Here is a 23,799-nt window from a genome sequence, read left to right on the forward strand (position 1 = left end):
CTACTGAAAAAGCCAGTCAAAGAACTGCTCCCCCTGCCTTCTGGAATGCATTCAGTGTTTCTGTCTACACTGCTTCGTCCTGGACGTTTTGGAGGGGGGAGGGGCTGTACACACTGCAGACTCATGTGAAGAGAAGGGGAGGGGGAGGGGCAGGAAGACTGCTGCCGGGCTCTCACTGATGTCTGCTGTGTGTGAGAGAGGCAGAAACACACGAAAAAGTAAGTGTCCCTGCATGTATGTGTGTGTGGATATATGTGTATGTGTGTATATCAGTGTGTCTATCTAATGTGTATGTGTAAGAATATATGAAGCCAGTGTGTGTGTGTGTAATACAGAGGGACTACGATCATATGCCTCCAGCTGTTTCAAAACTAAAACTCCCAGCATGCCTGCACAGCTTAACCCCTTAAGGACCGGGGTTTTTTCCGTTTTTGCATTTTCGTTTTTTGCTCCTTGCCTTTAAAAAATCATAACTCTTTCAATTTTGCACCTAAAAATCCATATGATGGCTTATTTTTTGCGCCACCAATTCTAATTTGTAATGACGTCAGTCATTTTGCCCAAAAATCTACGGTGAAACGGAAAAAAAAATCATTGTGCGACAAAATTGAAAAAAAAACGCAGTTTTGTAACTTTTGGGGGCTTCCGTTTCTACGTAGTACATTTTTCGGTAAAAATGACACCTTATCTTTATTCTGTAGGTCCATACGATTAAAATGATCCCCTACTTATATAGATTTGATTTTTTAAGACTTCTGGAAAAAATCATAACTACATGCAGGAAAATTAATACGTTTAAAATTGTCATCTTCTGACCCCTATAACTTTTTTATTTTTCCGTGTATGGGGCGGTATGAGGGCTCATTTTTTGCGCCGTGATCTGAAGTTTTTAACGGTACAATTTTTGCATTGATAGGACTTATTGATCGCTTTTTATTCATTTTTAAATGATATAAAAAGTGACCAAAAAAGCACTATTTTGGACTTTGGAATTTTTTTGCGCGCACGCCATTGACCGAGCGGTTTAATTAATGATATATTTTTATAATTCGGACATTTCCGCACGCGGTGATACCATATATGTTCATTTTTCTTTTTATTTACACTGTGTTTTTTTTTTTTATTGGAAAAGGGGGGTGATTCAAACTTTTAATAGGGGAGGAGTTAAATGATATTTATTCACTTTTTTTTTTCACTTTTTTTTTGCAGTGTTATAGGTCCCATAGGGACCTATAACGCTGCACACACTGATCTTCTATGCTGATCACTGGTTTCTCATAAGAAACCAGTGATCGATGATTCTGCCGCATGACTGCTCATGCCTGGATCTCAGGCACTGAGCAGTCATTCGGCGATCGGACAGCGAGGAGGCAGGTAGGGGCCCTCCCGCTGTCCTGTCAGCTGTTTGGGATGCCGCGATTAGCCGCGGCTATCCCGAACAGCCCGACTGAGCTAGCCGGCCACTTTCGGTTTCACTTTTAGCCGCGCGGCTCAGCTCTGAGCGCGCGGCTAAAGGGTTAATAGCGCGCGGTGCCGCGATCGGCACTGCGCGCTATTAGAGGCGGGTCCCGGCTTCACTATGACGCCGGGCCCGCCGCGATATGACGCGGGGTTACTGTGTAACCCCGCGTTATATCAGGAGAGCAGGACCAAGGGCGTACCTGTACGCCCTTGGTCCTTAAGGGGTTAATGATGTGTGGGCATGCTGGAAGCTGTAGTTTTGCAACAGCTGGAGGCACTCTGGTTGGGAAACACTGGACTGAGGAGAGTGAGGGAGGGGGAGTGGTTATCACAGTGATGGACCCACCCCCCTGCTTCTGGTGGACAAAATTAAGGTATTTCAGAAATAAAGCTAATTCTGACAGAAATGTAGGTCACAGACACCTACAAAGTACATGTACATGATCGGGATGAGACACTGAGCAACATATAACAGTTTAGTTTTTTTGAGTGATCTGATGGGTACGATTTAACGCACCAGGACGTACATTTATGTCCTCTACGTGACCGCGAGCATCGGAGCGATGCTTGCATCATGCACTGCAGGTGCCGGCTGCTATCAGCAGCTGGGGACCCGCCGGTAATGTCGGACATCAGCGATCGAGCTGATGTGGACCATTAACCCCTCAAATGCCATTATCAATACAGATCACAGCATCTGCGGCAATGCGCATGTTTAAATGGACGATCAGATCGCTCACAGCGCTTCCGCTGGGATCCGATCATCTGAATTGGCAGACGAAGGTCCCCTCACCTACCTCCGTCCATCTCCTGGGGCCTTCTGATCAGAACAGTATTAGCCATCAAATGATTCCTATAAATAGTCCCCTATGGCAATGGTTCTCAACCTGGGGTACAAGTACCCCCAGGGGTACTTAGCAGTTCTCCAGGGGGTACCTGAAAAAAAAAAAAAAAAAAAACACTGGTTACTGGTCTGGACCACTTTGAAAGAAATGGTTGACTGACGTCACTGCACCGAGGAGCGGAGCAGGAGGACAGCAAAGGGGAAGCGCCGGGATTGGGCAGCGGTGGGCAGTAACTACCATCAGCTTTGTTGCTCCACTGCCCCAGCAGACCTGGGACCTACTGCTATGAGCCATAACAATAAGTCCCCAGACCAGAGGAGCAGTGGAGCACCAAAGCGAGACAGTATGGTTGCCTACAACTATATATTGGGGCAGTTTGGGGGCCTACAGCTATATTTGGGAGTTCAGAGGGGGCCTAAAAACTTTATGGTGATACAAAGCTGGAACTATTACTGTGTGTGACAATAAACATGAGGAGTTTGTAAATAGATGGGTATTGTACTTCAGAAAGGAGCCTAAAATGTTTGTTTGGCTGGTCCTGTGGTGAAGTCTTGTACGGGAGAAATCTTAATGGCGGTCTAGGCTAGATAGTAAAGAAAAGAAAAGTTAACAACTCTGGTTAGAGAAGACGTCACCTGTAAGTCGGGGGACTGGGGACATAAGGAGAGGAACAGGGGGCCTGTTATAGAGGAAAGTAAAGCATATGAATTATACTATAATCATTACAAAATGTCCCTAATATGGGGGTACAATTTTTTCGGGAATGGGCTCTTAAGGGTACTCAGGTGAAAAAGGTTGAGAACCACTGCCCCAATAAAAATGTAAATCGTCCCTTTTCCCATTTTACCCCCAATAAGCGTAAAAAAATAAATTAATAAACATTTCTCTTAACAAGCAATAGCTGGCTATAAGGTAAGCACCTAATCATATTTCTTGGATGTTGACTAATATTTCAGCAGATTATTCTTATCCGTTGGCTTCACATATCAACCGGTCCTCAATCTGTCTCCTTCACAATATACCCAGTAGGGATCGACCAATATGGTTTTTTTAGGGCCGATACCGATAATCGGTGGAGGTTAGGGCCGATAGCCGATAACTTATACCAATATTCCGGTATAAGTTATCGGCTATTTATCCCCCCGTGACACCGCTGCAGATCATTAATTTAAAGCGGGCGCTTTAAATCAATGCGCTGCAATGGCTTTTGCGGTGCCATAGGCCGCCGCCACCACCACCCGCTTCTCTCCCCCTACCTGTCAGGGTGGTCCGGGCCATCCTTCCTTCCTGTAGTGTCTGGCGGCATTCCGGGTGGAGGGTGAACCGGTCCGGGCTGTCCTTCTCCGGGGGTCATCTTCTCCACTCTAGGCAGGCTCCGGCCTAGTACGCTGCATAGACGCCGCTACGCCGTGACGTCAGGTGTGTCAATGCGCACGGGCGTCACTGCGCTGCGGCGTCTATGCTACGTTACTAGGCCAGAGCCTACCCGGAGTGGAGAAGATGACCCACCTCCATTACGGGTAAGTTAAATTTTTTTATTGACTTGGAGGGTGGGGGAGGGGCCCGGCGGGTATAGCGGTATGGGCAAAAATCCATACCGGTATACCGCCCAGCACTACGGTGGGGGGTGCGATGCGGTGCGGTGGGTCGGGGGGCAGTCGCGGTGCGGCGGGTTGGGGGGGGGGGCGGTCGCGATGCGGTGGGGGCGGTGCGGGGGCAGGACATTATCGGCTTATCGGCAAGGTAATTGCCGATACCGATAATGCCCAAAATCGTGATTATCGGCCAATAATATCGGCCATACCGATAATCGGTCGATCCCTAATACCCAGGTGTCCAAAAAATGGATACCTATGGTAAAATTAAACATGATAAATTTAATGTATACAGAGAAATTGGAGTTATAACACCACCTTAAGTATAAACGTATAAATCTTTATTGAAAATGTTTTACATAAAAAACATATAGATGCAAAAAAGTGAAGTATTGCAATGGAAATCCAACACAAAAATATCTGGCGCAGAGTAAGAATAATACATACAAATGAGTACATAGAAATTGTCCACACCCTGTATATAGCAATCTATGGAATAATACAGTTTAGCCACTGTGGGCTATCCATACAAATGCTGCATAATAATGTATCAGGATTGGCTAGTAATATAACCCAGAGCTGGTATATAGCCAGGTCTGAGAGTGCATAGTGAAATACAATGATATTGGGGACAACATGTCTAAGTATTCAGTGAGAATTAATATGTAACCTACCCATGTGGGATAACGAACTCTGCAACCGACCCGGGTCGGTTGCAGAGTTCGTTATCCCACATGGGTAGGTTACATATTAATTCTCACTGAATACTTAGACATGTTGTCCCCAATATCATTGTATTTCACTATGCACTCTCAGACCTGGCTATATACCAGCTCTGGGTTATATTACTAGCCAATCCTGATACATTATTATGCAGCATTTGTATGGATAGCCCACAGTGGCTAAACTGTATTATTCCATAGATTGCTATATACAGGGTGTGGACAATTTCTATGTACTCATTTGTATGTATTATTCTTACTCTGCGCCAGATATTTTTGTGTTGGATTTCCATTGCAATACTTCACTTTTTTGCATCTATATGTTTTTTATGTAAAACATTTTCAATAAAGATTTATACGTTTATACTTAAGGTGGTGTTATAACTCCAATTTCTCTGTATACATTCATTTATGGAGTTCCCCTGTCCTTGACAGGATTAGTACACACTCCCCTATGGGTGCCATTGGGGCACATGGGAGTGTATGGTGTATTTTTTTAGGACTTTGGTATTCATGATAAATTTAATGTCTTCATCAATCCAATTAAAAAAAAACTGAAAAATTCTTCAATTGCTCTCAAACCCCCTCACCAAATCAAAAAAATATAATCTATGTATCTCCCACCTCAGAACATAGCGTGGTTAGATACATAGATGTTTGACTCTTCCAGATCCGCCATTACGATATTGGCATATGTCGTGGCCATATTTGACCCCATGGCTGTTCATTTTCTGTGAACATAGAATTTCTCCTCAAACAAAAAATAATTCAATGTGAGATCGACCTCAATCAAACCAAGGATGCAATCCCCAGAAAAATCATAGGAGAGCAGGAATTTCATGACCCTCTGTGCACCTCATATGTGATCAGTGCACGTATAGAGGCTAATATCATCAAATGACACAAGAAATGCAGTCTCTGGGATAATCAGATTGGAAATTATCAGAAATTCGGAAGTATCCTAAATATATGATCTAGCTTCTACCACATATCTGCGCAGGACTTTATCTACAAAGATAGACGCTGGACTCAGGACAGACTCACAACCAGAAACATTTTTTTTTTTTGTAACAACTAAAAGAAAATAGCTGGCAATGCTGTCAATTCAAGCAATACACTTATGAGCCACTTCCGGGATGAATGGGGAAACAGACACTCATAGATTGCACTGAAGTGGAAATGCTTGAGTCCCTAAAGTCCATACATTCTTGGTTCCCCCAGATCCCTCTGTCCTCCTCCTCAAGATCCTTAAGTCTTCCCAGACACCTTTGTCCTCCTCAAGATCCCTAAGTCCCCACTAGACCCATAAGTTCCCCCAGACCCACCTGTCTTCTTTTTTAAGATACCTATGTCCCCCAGACCCCTTTATCTCACTTCTCAACACCCTTAGTCCCCCCAGACTTTTCTATTCTTCTTCTTAAGAACCCTAATTCCCCCACAGACCCCAAACATGACCTATTTACCCCCTCTACTATCACTTAATCTTGGAGACAATCAAAAGTGCCATATTTGGTAGTTCCTATCTCAATACTTATTTCCCTCACTGTAAATGGGGCTCAGATAACTAATCCTGTCAGTTCGGTATTCATTATAATTATTGATCTTTTATGCTTATATAAAACATTCTGTGTGATTTTTCCTACTGTCTGATTCTCCTACTATCTGATGACTTTTACAATATTTTTTCTTATGAATCAGGGTGAAGATATGAACAATATTAATGCTCCAGAGACAGATGCGAGCAGTGATGAGCAGTATAAGGAGGACATTCCTACAGGGAAAGATGTGATCTATATTCATTCTACAGACATAAAGGAAGAAGAAGAAGAGACATATATGAGTGGTAAAGAGCAGTATAAGGAGGACATTCCTACTGGGAAAGAACTGAACTCTGTTAATGCTACAGACATAAAGGAAGAAGAAGAGACAGATGAGAGCGGTGATGAGCAGTATAAGGAGGACATTCCTACAGGAAACGATCTGATCTATATTCATTCTACAGACATAAAGAAAGAAGATAAGACTGATACGAGGGGTGATGAGCAGTATAAGGAGGACATTCTTAGAGGGAAAGATCTGAACTATGTTAATGCTACAGACATAAAGGAAGAAGAAAAGACAGATGTGAGCGGTGATAAGCAGTATAAGGAGAACATACCTACAGGGAAAGATCTAACCTATGTTAATACTACAGACATAAAGGAAGAAGAAGAAACAGATGTGAGCAGTAATGAGCAGTATATGAAGGACATTCCTACAGGAAACAATCTGATCTATATTAACTCTACAGACATAAAAAAGGAAGAAGAAGAAGAGACAGATGTAAGCGGTGATCAGCAGTATAAGGGGGAAATTCCTAAAGCTTCCTGCCCAGGTAAGTAGTAGTCACTAAATGCAAAGAATATATACTGCTGCTGCTATCTCTATTGATCAGGATATATAGTATTTATACACCTCCCCTCCAGCTCTATCTGTATACTTCTGCTATCTCTTTGGGATCAGGATATATAGTAGTTATACACCTCCCCTCCCTGCTCTGTCTGATGCTGCTGCTATGTCTGAGAAATCAGATTATATAGTTGATATACACCTCCCCTGAAGTTGTGTTCACACATTGCATTTTGCATAGTTTTCTTCAGTTTTTTTCCTTGCTTTCCACAAAATCTCAGCAAAAATGTTTCTGTTTACCAGCAATTTTATAAAATTACAAACGCAGCCTAAAGACATCTCAGCTGTAATTATAGGTCAAAATACTTTCTCCTTTCTTAAAAAAACAAACACTTTGAATATGAAAATGCATCAAAACTGCAGTTAATGTGAACTGACCTCGACCCACTTGAGTCTAATCAGTTCACCTGAACTAATTAGACGACCAGGTGCAGTGATGAGACCCCTCCCCCTCTCGGCAATGCCAGAGTATTCATGGGAAATGTAGGCAGCTTGAGAAAATAATTTCTGTTCTAAAATAGGAATAAGGTATGGATGAAAACTCATGCCTACCACATCAGCTAAAACCGGTAAGCACAAGGCATACACAAGAACCTATACATTATTCTCTTATAGTCTATGCTGCACTATATAAGTAAAAATGCAATCCCTCAGTGTTTCTTCAAAGAGGTATTCCAGGGATACTTTCCTTAAGCCTTTGAGCCCATGATGTCTAGTTATAATCCTGTGTAATTTGCCTCTATTATTATTTTACTGTTGTCTCTGACCTTTCCCAGCATTCCAAGTGGCCAGAGACAATATGTTATAAGTCACATGATCTTAGGGGAAGGAGGGGTGTTAGTGATTATGGTGCAAGATGTGGGTGGATAGCATGAGTTCAGTAGTTTACCCTGCTATTTACTCCCCCCTGCAACATAGCCACACCCTCTGGAGACCATTATGGACATTTATCAACGGGTTTAGTCAGGTTTTCTTTACTATAATTGTCGCAAAATTGTCGCAACTGCGACTACGTGATTTTTCGTGCGACATTTTGACTGGAAAGCGAGAAAAGCAAGTTTTCAAAAACGTAACTACGTAGTAATAATTTTAAAATGGACTACGGGTAGTCAGGTATTTATTAACTGCGACAGTCGCAACTGCGCGAAAAAAAAAGTCGCAACAGGGTTAAAAATTGACTAAATTTACTCCAGCTAAAACATGGAGCAGAAAAAGCTACTACCAAAGTAAAAAAGGAAAAATTGCTTACGAGAAAGAAAATTATCAACAGGCTGAAAGCAGTTGATAAATACGTCACACATAAGCAAAAAAAAAAGTAAGGAAAAAATTACTAAAAAAAAGAATACATAAGCAAACATTGATAAATGTCCCTCCATGTGACTTATGATATTTTGTAAGTTTTTGAAAATATAAATAAACCCCTCCCATAATAAAATGTTATTTCACTCCCATTCCCACCCATTAAAAACAGATTTGTTATCACAGTGTGCGGAATACCAAATTACAGATTGTCGTACCGGGGGTTCTGGATATCATGTCAAACTTTGGCACTATATCGTATTACCTACTCAATGCCTCCAAGACACAAGCCCTTCCTGTCAATATGCCCCCTTCGGAGCTACAGCTGTTGAAAAACTCTTATACATTTGATTGGCACCAAACCTCCATCAGCTACTTAGGTATTCAACTCTCCTACCCTCACAAAGCTCTATACTCCGAAAATTACATTCCACTTTTAACATCTATTGAGGCAGACACAAATAGGATGGGTCAAACGGAGGTCTCCTGGGTGGGGAGGGTGGCGGCCTTTAAAATGTTTCTTCTCCCCAAATTTTTATATCTGTTTCGCACCCTTCCTATCTCCCTTCCTAATATCTTTTTCACTAAGGCCCAAAGTCTTCTCTCCTCTTATATTTGGGCAGGAAAAAAGCCGAGGTTGGCGGCACACATTCTTACAAAATTAAAACTTTCTGGAGGTTTGGGCTCACCCAACCTGAGAAACTATTACATAGCTACGTTGGTTTCAGTGTTGCGGCAGTGGTGGCAGGGCTCAACAGACATACCGTGGGTAGACATAGAGAGCCAAGGGATGGGCAATTTCAAAATACAACATGTCTTGCTCCTGCCTTACTACAATTTATCGTTTCCAGATACCTACAATCCTTTAGTACGTGCCTCTTTTACAGCCTGGAGGACGTATATTACACAATCTCCTACTATACAAGAGGCCAATCGCAAGGAAATGCCGCTAACTCTTATACAGGGATGTATCCCGGACATCGATTTAGCCCCATGGATAGATAAAGGAATTACGCATGTGAAACAATTGTGTGGGCCTTCCTCGATTCAGCAATTTGATGACCTAAAATACATTTACCATATAGATCAGAGAGATTTCTTTAAATACCTACAAATTAGGCATTTTCTGCACAGTCTGGTTTACCCAAAGACCCCTCTGGATGTAACAGCTTTAAAGATGGTATCCTCCCCAATGAAAGGTTTGAAACCATATTATCATAGAATGCTGCATGCAGATGTGTTTCTCAAGTCCTACCCTTTAAAGCTTTGGGAACGGGAATTGAATGCATCATTCACCACTGAAGAATGGCAGAGAGCGTTTAAACATATACGTCGAGCTTTCCAATGTGCTACGCACATAGAATCTGCATTTAAGACCATTTTAAGATGGTATTACACACCAGACAAGTTAAGCAAAATGTATCCTGGAACATCAGATAATTGTTGGAGGGGATGTGGCTCGCGAGGAACACTGTCACATATACTGTGGTTTTGCCCATTATTACAGCCATTCTGGCGAGCTTGTAAACAGTTGATACAAGAACTCTTTGGGAGGCACATACCCTGGACCCCTTATAGGGTCTTGCTTTTCGTAAAATTAGAGGACATACCGAGAGATTGTAGGGACCTATATTGTATTGTCTGTATTCTGGCTAAAATTGCCGTGGAGAATGTAATCAATAAGATACAGATGACATACTCGTATGAAGGGATAATAGCGAGGGGGGCAGGGAGAACACACGTCTTTGAGGATAGCTGGAGGGCCCGGTCTCTTTCGCAACACTGTAGGAACACTTAAACTGATAACGGGAAGGAATTTGGAGTAAACGATAATAGCGATACTGGTTTACTCACTGGAGAAATAATGTCGCATTTGCCCAGTTTTCCATTTTCCATTTCACATTTAATTAACTACCACTGACAAATATCATCAATGGTAACTCATACATAAATAGATGACACTTTGGAAGCTACGAAGGAACTGACCGATACTGGTAAATTATAGAGCTGAAGTCTTGATGATGCCGGTGTTTGTTGTACATGTTGATGTTAAGTTGTAGGATTGAAGGGAAAGCACTCCTTTATCTGTATGCTAAGGAGTGAAGCAAAACTCGCACACATTGTATACCATGTCAATCCTTGTTTAATGGTTGTAACTTTAAAAAAAAATTACAGATTGTCTAATTAAAAAGTACAATTGTCCCACAAAAAACAAACCCTCATATGACCCTGTAGATGGAAAATAATCAAATATAATCTGTTTTATCCTTGGCAGATGACTGCACCAGGAGATCAGAGGAGAATCTTATATCTTCAGATTATAAAGCAGATGATGATATCACACAAGATACATATGAAGAACATTCCATTATCCCAGATACACCCTCAGCCCTTCACAGCCAAGATCTGTCATCTCATCCTGTTATACAAGTCCGACCTAAAGATTCCTCTCAGTCTGTTAAACAAAATAAGGAAAAGCGATTTTCATGTCCAGAATGTGGGAAATGTTTTACTGTGAAATCACATCTTGTTAAACATCAAAGAATTCACACAGGAGAGAAGCCATTTTCATGTCCAGAATGTGGGAAATGTTTTACTGAGAAATCACATCTTGTTAAACATCAAAGAATTCACACAGGAGAGAAGCCATTTTCATGTCCAGAATGTGGGAGATGTTTTAGTCACAAATCATATCTTATTGAACATCAAAGAATTCACACAGGAGAGAAGCCATTTTCATGTCCAGAATGTGGGAAATGTTTTATTGTGAAATCACATCTTGTTATACATCAAAGAATTCACACAGGAGAGAAGCCATTTTCATGTCCAGAATGTGGGAAATGTTTTACTGTGAAATCAAATCTTGTTAAACATCAAAGAATTCACACAGGAGAGAAGCCATTTTCATGTGCAGAATGTGGGAGATGTTTTAGTCACAAATCACATCTTGTTGAACATCAAAGAATTCACACAAGAGAGAAGCCATTTTCATGTTCAGAATGTGGGAATTGTTTTACTCAGAAATCAACTCTTTTTGAACATCAAAGAATTCACACAGGAGAGAAACCATTTTCATGTTCAGAGGAGAATCTTATATCTTCAGATTATAAAGCAGATGATGATATCACACAAGATACATATGAAGAACGTTCCATTATCCCAGATACACCCTCAGCCCTTCACAGCCAAGATCTGTCATCTCCTCCTGTTATACAAGTCCAACCTAAAGATTCATCTCAGTCTGTTAAACAAAATAAGAAAAAGCAATTTTCATGTCCAGAATGTGGGAAATGTTTTACTGTGAAATCACATCTTGTTAAACATCAAAGAATTCACACAGGAGAGAAGCCATTTTTATGTCCAGAATGTGGGAAATGTTTTACTGAGAAATCACATATTGTTAAACATCAAAGAATTCACACAGGAGAGAAGCCATTTTCATGTCCAGAATGTGGGAAATGTTTTACTGTGAAATCACATCTTGTTATACATCAAAGAATTCACACAGGAGAGAAGCCATTTTTGTGTCCAGAATGTGGGAAATGTTTTACTGTGAAATCACATCTTGTTAAACATCAAAGAATTCACACAGGAGAGAAGCCATTTTCATGTCCAGAATGTGGGAAATGTTTTAGTCACAAATCAGATCTTGTTAAACATCAAAAAATTCACACAGGAGAGAAGCCATTTGCATGTGCAGAATGTCGGAGATGTTTTAGTCACCAATCACATCTTGTTGAACATCAAAGAATTCACACAGTAGAGAAACCATTTTCATGTTCAGAATGTGGGAAATGTTTTACCAAGAAATCATCTCTTGCTTATCATCAAATAATTCACACAGGAGAGAAGCCATTTTCATGTGCAGAATGTGGGAAATGTTTTAGTCACAAATCAGATCTTGTTAAACATCAAAGAATTCACACAGGAGAGAAGCCATTTTCATGTGCAGAATGTGGGAGATGTTTTAGTCACAAATCACATCTTGTTGGACATCAAAGAATTCACACAGGAGAGAAGCCATTTTCATGTGCAGAATGTGGGAGATGTTTTAGTCACAAATCAGATCTTGTTAAACATCAAAGAATTCACACAGGAGAGAAGCCATTTTCATGTGCAGAATGTCTGAGATGTTTTGGTCACAAATCACATCTTGTTGAACATCAAAGAACTCACACAGGGGAGAAGCCATTTTCATGCACAGAATGTAGGAAATATTTTACTAGAAAATCAATACTTATTGGACATCTAAAAATACACTCAGGAGAAAAGCTATATTCATGCTCAGAATGTGGGAAATGTTTTACTCACAGGTCAACACTTATCAGACATGAAAGAATTCACACAGGAAAAAAGCCATTTTCATGTTCAGAATGTAGAAAATGTTTTACTCAGAGGTCAACACTTATCAGACATGAAAGAATTCACACAGGAGAGAAGACAATTGAGAGCAATAAATGATGCAGATAACACATCTATATATTCACCATGTACATAGGATATCTGACATTTATACATATATCATATACTGCATCTCCAAACTTGTTCCCAATTGTTAATAAAGTTTTCTTTTAGAACGTAGTCACCGATCCAGCGATGTCATCACTATAGTTTACATGGTAGGAAAAGAGTGTGATATATGGTTGTGATATTCACTGCTCCTCATGGAGAAGACCCAACAGGCATAATCCATGGGGAGCTGCTACTGGAGACCCAAACACCTCAGAGAGAAGGGACTTATTCCAGTGATGAAGAATTCCAGGACATGACCAGATTAGAGACACAAAATCACTTCTATCTTCTGGCTTCTAGGACATTATTCTGATGGAAGAACTTTACACATTATAAAAAGTCCTATAGGTGTTGGGGAACATTTATAGACAATTGTTGGCCCCGGCTGTCATGGCGTACCATAGGCCTCCTGCCTCCATATTACACAGGTCTGATAGGGGAACAGGTAATGTACGCACAGAAAATCTCCACTGAAAAAACGCTGTGGCCAGATGTTAGTTGTAAATAAATAGAAAATCGCTAAATGCTAAATGTTTTTCACTCTCTATGGGAGTGCGGGTGCACGGTTAGGGTCCCAAACTATTTGTAATTAAACAAGAATAACGTAGCACACCTCTTGCGGTAAATACGGAAATTTGTTTTCTTAAAGCAATCCAAAAACAATGTGACGTTTTGGTCAATTATGACCTTCCTCAGACCGGATTGCGGCGGAGTGAAGGATCAGTAGCGCTAAAAAAGTGTAACAAGTGGTAAGTGACCGTAGTCGCATGTGGCTTCATATGTATTTATTTTGTCGCAATGTTTTTCTTTTTTTTTCACATCTACCAAACATGCTACTTTTCTACAGCCCTGACCAGACAGGTACAATTCCCTTTATGTACAGTATTTTTTAGACATTTCTCTGTGAGAGTTTGGACAAGATGCTTATTGTAATATAAGCTGAAGGGCAAATCAATGATATTTTTTTGCTATTTATTTTTATTTTTTGTTTATCTTATTTTTGTACTGGGCGACCATTACATTTATGTGCATATTTTTATTTAGGTCATAACATAAAGCGTTGGGGCAAATATCTGCTTTGCTTCTCTGAATTACTGGCTTGTGTTTTAAATGGGCACTGTCAGATATAAAAACTTTTTATAAGTTGTACATCTTGGCAACACAAAAGTTTTTCTAATACACTTCTTTAAAAAAAAAAAAAAAAAAAAAAAAAAAAAAATTAAAGAAAACTGCCTCCGAAAATCCCACACTAGGGGTCCCCATACCTCCTGGGACACTGATGAGTCCCACAGCAGCATTATCGTGTCCAAGGGTCATGGACACGAGATGGCTGATTGACAAGGCTGCAGGAGGAACACAACCTGCAGCAACACTGCAGTAACACCAAACGTGCCTCCAACTGTTACAAAACTACAACTCCAAGCAAGTCTGGACAGTCAAAGGATGTCTGGAAATGCAGGGAGTTCTAATTTTGCAAAAGCTGTAGGTAGAGTGAGGGAGGGGGAGGAGTCAGCACAGTGCAGGCAAGAGATGTACACGCCCCCTTCCTTTGACAAAATGGAAAAGACATTGAGCAGCTGTAATATGCTATTGTTAGTGAAATATGGCTGATAGAGACATAGAAATTACATGTACATGATCAGGATGACGTACTGAGTAACATATAACAGTTTTTCTTTTTTTGTGGGATCTGACAGGGACGCTTTAAGGGATACTCCGCCCCTATACATCTTATTCCCTATCCAAAGAATAGGGGATAAGCTGTCTGATCGCCAGCGGCAGGACCCCCGCAATCTTAGCTGCAGCACCCCAGACAGCCTGTGCACAGAGCAAACTTTGCTCCGTGCCAATTGACTGGCGATGCAGGCCTGAGGCTTGTAACGTCACGGTCACACCCCGCTCCTGATGTCATGGCCATGCCCCCTCAATGCAAGTCTATGGGAGGGGGCGTAATGGACCCAACAACAAAAGACAAAAATGCATCCGCCGCCGTCCGCCGTCAATACATGTATATACTATAATACTATAATACATGTATATACTATAATACATGTATATACTATAATACACGTATTTACTATAATACTATAATACATGTATATACTATAATACTATAATACATGTATATACTATAATACATGTATATACTATAATACATGTATATACTATAATACTATAACACATGTATATACTATAATACATGTATATACTATAATACATGAATATACTACAATACATGTATATACTATAATACATGTATATACTATAATACATGTATATGCTATAATACATGTATATACTATAATACTATGATACATGTATTTACTATAATACTATGATACATGTATATACTATAATGCTATAATACATGTATATACTATAATACATGTATATACTATAATACAAAAGGCATCAAATTACAGATTAGACATTCTTATAATATGTCAACAAAAGTTAGATTTTATTTCCATCATTTACACTTTCAAAATAACAGAAAACAAAAAAATGGCCTCTGCAAAAGTTTGGGCACCCTGAATTTATAGCATGCACTGCCCCCTTTGCAAAGCTGAGACCTGCCAGTGTCAGGGATTGTTCTCAATCATCATCTGGGAAGACCAGGTGGTGTCAATCTCAAAGGTTTTAAATGCCCAGACTCCTCTGACCTTGCCCCAACAATCAGCACCATGGGTTCTTCTAAGAAGTTGTCTAGAAATCTGAAACTGAAAATAGTTGATGCTCACAAAACTGGAGAAGGCTATAAGAAGATAGCAAAAAGTTTTCAGATGTCAATATCCTCTGTTCGGAATGTAATTAAGAAATGGCAGTCATCAGGAACAGTGGAAGTTAAAGCAAGATCTGGTAGACCAAGAAAAATTATCAGACAGAACAGCTCGCAGGATTGTGAGAAAACTATTCAAAACCCACGTTTGACTGTACAATCCCTCCAGAAAGATCTGGCAGACACTGGAGTTGTGGTACACTATTCCACTATAAAGAGATACTTGGACAAATATGGTCTTCATGGAAGAGTCATCAGAAGAAAACCTCTTCTATGTCCTCACCACATGAATCAGCGTTTGAACTTTGCCAATGAACATATAGAAAAGCCTGATGCATTTTGGAAACATGTTCTGTGGAGTGATGAGGTTAAAATTGAACTTTTTGGCCATAATGAGCAAAGGTACGTTTGGAAAAGAAGGGGAACAGAATTTAATGAAAAGAACCTCTGTCCAACTGTTAAGCATGGGGGTGGATCAATCATGCTTTGTGGTTGTATTGCAACCAGTGGCACAAGGAACATCTCACGAGTAGAAGGAAAAATGGATTCAATAAAATTTCAGCAAATTTTGGATGCTAACTTGATGCCATCTGTGAAAAAGCTGAAGTTAAAGAGAGGATGGCTTCAACAAACTCATAATGATCCTAAACACACCTCAAAATAAGATATTAACTCTGCAGGGTGTCCAAACTTTTGCAGATGCCATTTTTTTGTTTTCTGTTATTTTGAAAGTGTAAATGATGGAAATAAATCTAACTTTTGTTGACATATTATAAGAATGTCTAATCTGCAATTTGATGCCTTTTGGAGATTTTTCCATCTTTCCTTGGCTTCTTTATGTACCTTAATACAAATTTTTACCTGGGGTGCCCAAACTTTTGATCCACACTGTACATGTATATACTATAATACATGTATATACTATAATACTATAATACATGTATATACTATAATACTATAATACATGTATATACTATAATGCTATAATACATGTATATACTATAATGCTATAATACATGTATATCCTATAATACATGTATATACTATAAAACTATCATACATGTATATACTATAAAACTATCATACATGTATATACTATAATACTATCGTACATGTATATACTATAATACTATAGTACATGTATATACTATAATACTATAGTACATGTATATACTAGAATACTTGTATATACTAGAATACTTGTATGTACTATAATACATGTATATGCTATAATACATGTATATACTATAATATCACACCTGGAACTGCAAGGATGCAGAAGAAAACTTGATCCTCCTGGCGCTCACCCGATAGCAAAGAAGCCGTCACTATCAATGGATATAAATTTAAAATTCTTTATTCAGCGCTAACGGACTACGCATTTCAAGGGGTGGGACCCCCTCTTCATCAGGTCTTCTGATTATGGTTGTGGTTGTGATTCTGGTTGTGTCATACACGTCATATTTATATGGGAAAAGCCTGCGAAACAGTATACAGTGTACAGTGGTCCCTCAACCTTGCAATGTAAGGTATAGGACAGTGGTCTACAACCTGCGGACCTCCAGATGTTGCAAAACTACAACTCCCAGCATACCCGGACAGCCAACGGCTATCCGGGCATGCTGGGAGTTGTAGTTTTGCAACTGCTGGAGGTCCGCAGGTTGAAGACCACTGTTAGAGAAAGTTGTACTCACCTGTCCCCGCCGCTCTGGACCGTCACCGCTGCCCGGGATGTCGCCGTCCGCGTCCCCGAGGTGTCCCTGATGCTCCGGCAAGGCCTCTGCTTCCCCGGCATCCTCACTCTCTGTCGCCGACATCACGTCGCTACGCACGCTGCTCCTATTGGATGACGGGACGGCGTGCACAGCGAAGTGATGAGGTCGATGGAGAGCGCCGACGATGCAGGGATCCGGAAGATGACGCGCCAGAGACCCGAGGACAGGTAAGTGATCGTCAGCGGACCACACGGGGCACCGTAAACGGCTATCCGGTGGCAGCTGAAGCAGTCAGCGCTGCCGGATAGCCGTTTATGCGATGGCCCCGACATACAAAAGCATCGTATGTTGATGCTGCCTTCAACATGCGATGGCCTCTGAGAGGCCATCGCATGTTGAAATTATCGTATGTCGGGGCCATCGTAGGTCGAGGGATCACTGTATTCATAGATTACAATATAAAGTATATAAATATGTAAACCATAGTAAAATATATTCTAATAGCAACACAAAGTAAAACTGGATAATTGTTATGTAAAAAACACATTAAATAACATTAGCACTTGTATGTTAAAACAAGGGTAGAGGATCTCTATTCTCTTGGGGTCTGTGTGTGAACGTAAGATGACTACTAGAAGCCGTTTTCCTAAGAAGCAAAGTAAATGGCCACTTTCAAAAAGCTGCCCGATGTACACCACGGCTCAGATGAGAATGGGAGACGGCCCGCAGTCAGACAATTATCTGGCAGCAGGTTAAAAAAACACTACTGGGTCAGAGTAAGTATACATATATATATTGTACTGTTTTAGGATATACAATATATATATTGTACTGTTTTAAGGTCACCCCAGAAACTTGTGAGAGATGATTATACTAGGTATAAAAAGCAGCGAGGGAGGTGACCAAACATTATAAATGGGCTCATATTCTTAATATATACTGTTCTCAAAAAATTAATTCAGTGATCTCGTTTAAACCAAAAGGTTGTAAAGAATGTAGGGTATAGATCTAATACATTTCTTTGCGGCAAAGGACCTCGAAACGATTGGATACTGACATAGGGATGTGTTCAATGGGCATGATTGAAATCAAATTAGGTTCTTCTGGCTGATGTGATTGTGCAATATGTCGGGAGAGTCCATGTTGTAAAAAGCCTTTTTTGATGTTACTACGATGCTGGTTTAGGCGTAGATGTAACGGTTGGCTCGTTCGTCCGACGCGCTGTTTGCCGCATTTACAGGTTATTACATAAATGATGAATGAGGTTTGGCAATCCATGCAGGTTTTTATAGCGTGTTTTTTTGCCCATGTGGCTACTTAAACTCGTTCTGCCGTGATTAATTGATAGGCAGCACATGCACCTAGGTTTGCCACATTTGAAAACTCCTTTGTTAGTTTGGGAGCTGGAAGTCTTGATGGAATTCATGGCTAATTTCATGAATTTCTTCGTACGGCTTGGGGCAATAATGTTGTGCAGGGAAGGGGCCCTGCAGAACGTAATGCCAGGTTTGTTCGGAAGAGATTCACCCAAATAGGGGTCTGATCCTAAGATCCCCCAGTGTTTCTGAAGGATCTTCCTAATTCGAGTGTGTCCTCCTGAATATGTTGTGATGAAATTGTTCCTATATTTTTGTCCTCCTGTTTGTGGACAAAATTTTCTCGTGCTGGACTCTAGGGTTAAATCAGGTATGGTCTTAGGACAAGGTAGGCAGTCATCCTGGGTGAGACTTGCAGCTCGAGAATATGCGTTTTTTACAAGTTCGTTCGTATAAGGAGATTTTTTAGACTTACCGTAAAATCTCTTTCTCGAAGGATCCATTGGGGGACACAGACTCTGGGTATATGCTGCTGTCTCTAGGAGGTTGACACTATGGTAACCAAAAAGTTGGCTCCTCCCAGCAGGATATACCCGCCTCCAGGCCACTGAGCAATTAATTTTAGTCTCAGAGCAATGGGAGGAGACCGACAGGTCAAAGGAAAAAAAACATGAACTGTCCGAGAACCCGAAGAAACAATAACTGAACACTCCCTCGGACAGATAACGAAAAGGAACCCCAGAAAAAAGGGGCGGGAGCCGTGTCCCCCAATGGATCCTTCGAGAAAGAGATTTTATGGTAAGTCTAAAAAATCTCCTTTTCTCTATCGGCACCATTGGGGACACAGACTCTGGGACGTACCAAGCCATCCCTTGGGTGGGCAGAGAATAAAAAGGTTAGGCAGTTGGCTATACCACCACGCCTGCAACACCTTACGGCCCAGACTAGCATCAGCCGATGCGAAGGTATGAACCTGATAGAATTTCGAAAAAGTGCACAAAGACGACCAAGTGGCTGCTTTACAGATCTGCGAGGCCGAGGCCTTGTTTCGGAGAGCCCAGGATGCGAATGAGCCAAAACCCTGAAAGGTGGGGTCCTCCCCTTGCAGCGGTAAGCTTCCGAAATAGCACATCGGATCCACCGAGAAATGGTGGCCTTAGAAGCAGGCTCTCCCTTCCAACGGCCTTCCGTGAGGACGAAAAAAGAATCACACTGACGAAAGGAAGAGGTGATGGAAAGATAAGTCTTACTGCTCGGACCACATCCAATTTGTGCAGCAAGCGCTCCCTGGGATGAGAAGGAGCGGGACAAAAGGACGGAAGGATGATGTCCTCGTTGAGATGAAAGGCCGAAACGACTTTAGGCAAGAAAGACGGATCTGGTCGGAAAACAACCTTGTCCTGATGAATTATCAGGAAAGGGGAACGGCAGGAGAGAGCTGCCAGTTCAGAAACTCTCCTAATGGAGGTAATAGCTATAAGAAAAGCCACTTTCCAGGAAAGGAGGCGAAGGGGAACCTCCCTAAGGGGCTCAAAGGGTGTGCCCTGGAGAGCGCCTAGAACTAAGTTCAAGTCCCAAGGGGGAGAAGGGGACCAGTAAGGAGGGGCCGCATGTGCCACATCTTGGAGGAAGGTCCGGACATGATAATTAGAAGCCAGAGTATGCTGAAAAATAGAAAGGGCCGAAACCTGACCCTTAAGGGAACTGAGAGCCAGCCCTAGTTCCAACCCAGACTGTAAAAAGGAAAGGAGACGGGGCACGGAAAAGGTAACTTGAGAAAAAGAATGAGCTTCGCACCAACGAAAGTAAGACCGCCAGGTACAGTGGTAAATTTTCACAGAGGAGGGCTTGCGAGCCCTAAGCATGGTGCGAATTACCTGGGAAGAGAAACCGCGGGCCCTTAGAACCGCGTTCTCAACCACCACGCCGTCAAATGCAGTGACTGTAAATTGGGGTGGCAAAGGGGACCCTGTGACAGTAGGTCTGGACGAAGAGGAAGGCGGAACAGAGCGTCGTCCAGAAGCCAGGCCACGTTTGCGTACCATGCCCTTCGAGGCCAGTCTGGAGCCACCAGAATGGTGGGGACTCCTTCCGCCTTGAGCTTCCTCAGAACCCTGGGAAGGAGAGGGAGAGGAGGGAACAGGTAGGGCAGGACAAAGCCCGACCACGGAATTACTAAGGCGTCCGCTGCTAGAGCCAGGGGGTCCCTTGTCTTTGACACAAACTTCGGAACTTTCCGGTTGTGTCGAGACGCAAAGAGATCCACATCCGGGGTCCCCCAGAGGTCGCAGATCTGCGCAAACACCGCCGGAAGAAGAGACCACTCTCCGGGGTCGGCTGAGGACCGACTGAGGAAATCCGCTTCCCAATTGAGAACTCCCGGAATGTGAATTGCCGAAATGGCTGGAACCACTTGTTCCGCCCAGAGGAGGATCTTTGACACCTTGGACATGGCCGCTGAGCTGCGAGTGCCGCCCTGCCAATTGATGTATGCCACAGCTGTGGCATTGTCCGACTGGACACGGACAGGGTGACCCAGAAGCAGGGACTCCCAATGCTTCAGACACAGATAAATCGCCCGCAGTTCCAGAATGTTTATGGAAAAAGGGCTACTTGGGGAGGCCAGAGGCCCTGAACCATCTGATCCCTGAAAACACCCCCCCCCCCCAGCCCGACAGGCTGGGTCCTTCGTGACCACCTGCCAGTGGATGGGGAGGAACGAACACCCCTGAAGAAAAAGAGGGGAGCGGAGCCACCAACGCAGAGACCGCCGAGTCCGGAGCGGGAGAAGAATCTTGCGAACGAGAGAGAGAGGGGACCTGTCCAGCTGAAGAGGACGGTAATGAACCTGGGCAAAGGGTACGGCCTCCATGGCTGCCACCATCCGACCCAGGACTTCCATGCAAGTACGGATGGAGACCGGGATGGTGTCCGGAGGGAGCGGACTCTCGACAAGGGGGCCAGACGTTTGTCCGGTGGAAGGCGAATCCGAGCCGAGGCAGAGTCGAACTGAAGCCCCAAGAAGACCAGAGACTGGGTGGGGAGAGAACTGACTTGTCTCGGTTGACCATCCACCCAAAGCATTCATTATCGGCATTCAGCCATTTTAGTGAGGCCACAGGCATTTTTGCCTCTAGGGACCGGGTCCGGCGCACATGCACAATATCATAGCATACGGCCATGTTTGTGTGGCCTGCGCCAATAGTTCCATCCTTGTGTGTTTCCGGCTCCCTGTATGGGAGTTGAGCCGGCAAACATGCGCAGTAGTGTACCCCAGGCGAGGACGGCCTATACGGCCCTCCTCTCGCGAGATCCCGGTCTCATTTACATGAGCTGATCCGCTCATGTGACCTGACGCTACTTCCGGTTTACATCACCTAGTGTCTCGTAACAGGTGCGTTCCTCACTCCCCATTGGCACACATATACTACTTATAGCGAGGCTATCCCAGTCCACCTCACTCCTTGACAAAGCCGCTTCCGGCGAAACGCGTTGGGGTTGTGGAGGTGGACTGGGGTGAGTCCTGTGCCAGCTTATACCAAACGGTTTTTTCTTTTTATATCACTCTTTGCTGCTAGTCACTACTCAAACTTGCTGCTATCTATCTGCTGCTATCCATATTATTGCTGCTATTTGCCTGTTGGTTGTTATTGCTTATTGTTAGCACGATACTGTGTGACCCAGGTGATATTCTTCTCCCTTATTTTGGGTTGCATGTTCAGGTCCTTGTTCACTTCATTTGCACGGTTAACTTTTTTTGCACTTGTTGTAACTCACTTGAGTGTTATGTTTTACTTATTTGTTTTCTGCCTTGGTTATTAATTAATAATTTTATCACATATATTTGTTTGTACTCACCGGCCATTGCGTGGTATTTAATTCCACAAGTATTGCACATTTTGTTTACGCATATCTTGCACGACGCCCTTCCCCCCCTTTCTTTCCCTCACCTTGTGCATGCAACCCCTGTAGATATTAATTTATTTATTATTATCAATTTACTTATTTATAACCATTAATTGCAGCTCACTACTATCATCGTGACTTCTCAAAGAACTTTTTTATCTCTTCAACTATTTTATTGGCATACAGGCTTTCTCACCCCAGTATCCACCTTATACTTTTATATATATCCTTTATTTTTATACTACCTTTTATGAATTGATTCTGTGATTTCAGATATACATATATGTATTTTTTAAACTATATATTTCAATAAAATCATTTTTATACATGATCATACTTGTCATAAGTTACTTCTAACTGGGGTATATTCACCATTTTGTTGTGTGGTTTTCTGTAGGTTGTTGTTTTTTTTTCATCCACCCAAAGCGACATAAGGTCTGAAGAGTGAGACTCACATTCTCCAGAGCCTGGGCTCTGGTGGGGGCTTTGATGAGAAAGTCGTCCAAGTAGGGTATAACTGAGACCCCTCTTGACCTTAACAGAGCTACCACTGGTGCCAGAATCTTGGTAAAGACTCGTGGCGCTGTGACCAGACCGAAAGGGAGAGCCACAAATTGATAATGACCTTCCGGAACCGCAAAGCGGAGGTACCGCTGGTGTCAGGGAAAAATTGGAACGTGTAGGTAGGCATCCTTGATGTCCACCGAGGAAAGAAACTCCCCTTGATCCATAGATGCCACCACCGAACGGAGAGATTCCATTCGGAAATGGCGGATAAGAAGATGTTTGTTGAGACGTTTGAGATCCAGGATTGGCCACACAGAACCATTTTTCTTGGGAACCACGAAAAGATTGGAATAAAAATCCCGAAAGCGTTCCCTTGAAGGAACTGGGATAATGACACCCTGGACAAGAAGGGACTGAAGAGCCTCCCGAAATCCCCTCGCATGTGAGGGAGATCGGGGAGCACGGGACTGGAAAAAACGATCCCTCGGAAGGGAGGCAAATTCTATCCGGTATCCGTTGGACACCACGTCCCTGACCCAGGAGTCCTGAATGTGCATGGTCCAAACGTCTCAAAAAAACGAGAGACGACCTCCCACCCGAAAAAAAGCTGTGGGTGGGGGCGTCCCTTCATGCAGAAGTGGGCTTGCGGTTGCCTGCTCTGGCCGCAAAACGGTCGGGCCGGTTGGTGTCCGAC

General features: G+C 42.4%; 2 protein-coding genes across 3 annotated transcripts in view; both read left to right on the top strand.

Annotated features, from left to right (window-relative positions):
* LOC130297591 (oocyte zinc finger protein XlCOF22-like) overlaps nt 1–23,799 on the top strand; it is a 256,559-nt gene that overhangs the window by 153,565 nt on the left and 79,195 nt on the right. The window lies entirely within an intron of this gene.
* Nucleotides 1–23,799, top strand: part of LOC130299811 (uncharacterized) — a 95,938-nt gene that overhangs the window by 41,347 nt on the left and 30,792 nt on the right. The window contains 2 exon segments of the mRNA XM_056551496.1: nt 6,328–6,997; nt 10,646–12,822. Of these exon segments, the coding sequence (XP_056407471.1) occupies nt 6,328–6,997; nt 10,646–12,822 (2,847 nt within the window).

Source organism: Hyla sarda, chromosome 1, assembly GCF_029499605.1.
Source record: "Hyla sarda isolate aHylSar1 chromosome 1, aHylSar1.hap1, whole genome shotgun sequence".
In the NCBI taxonomy this organism is placed as follows: Eukaryota; Metazoa; Chordata; class Amphibia; order Anura; family Hylidae; genus Hyla; species Hyla sarda.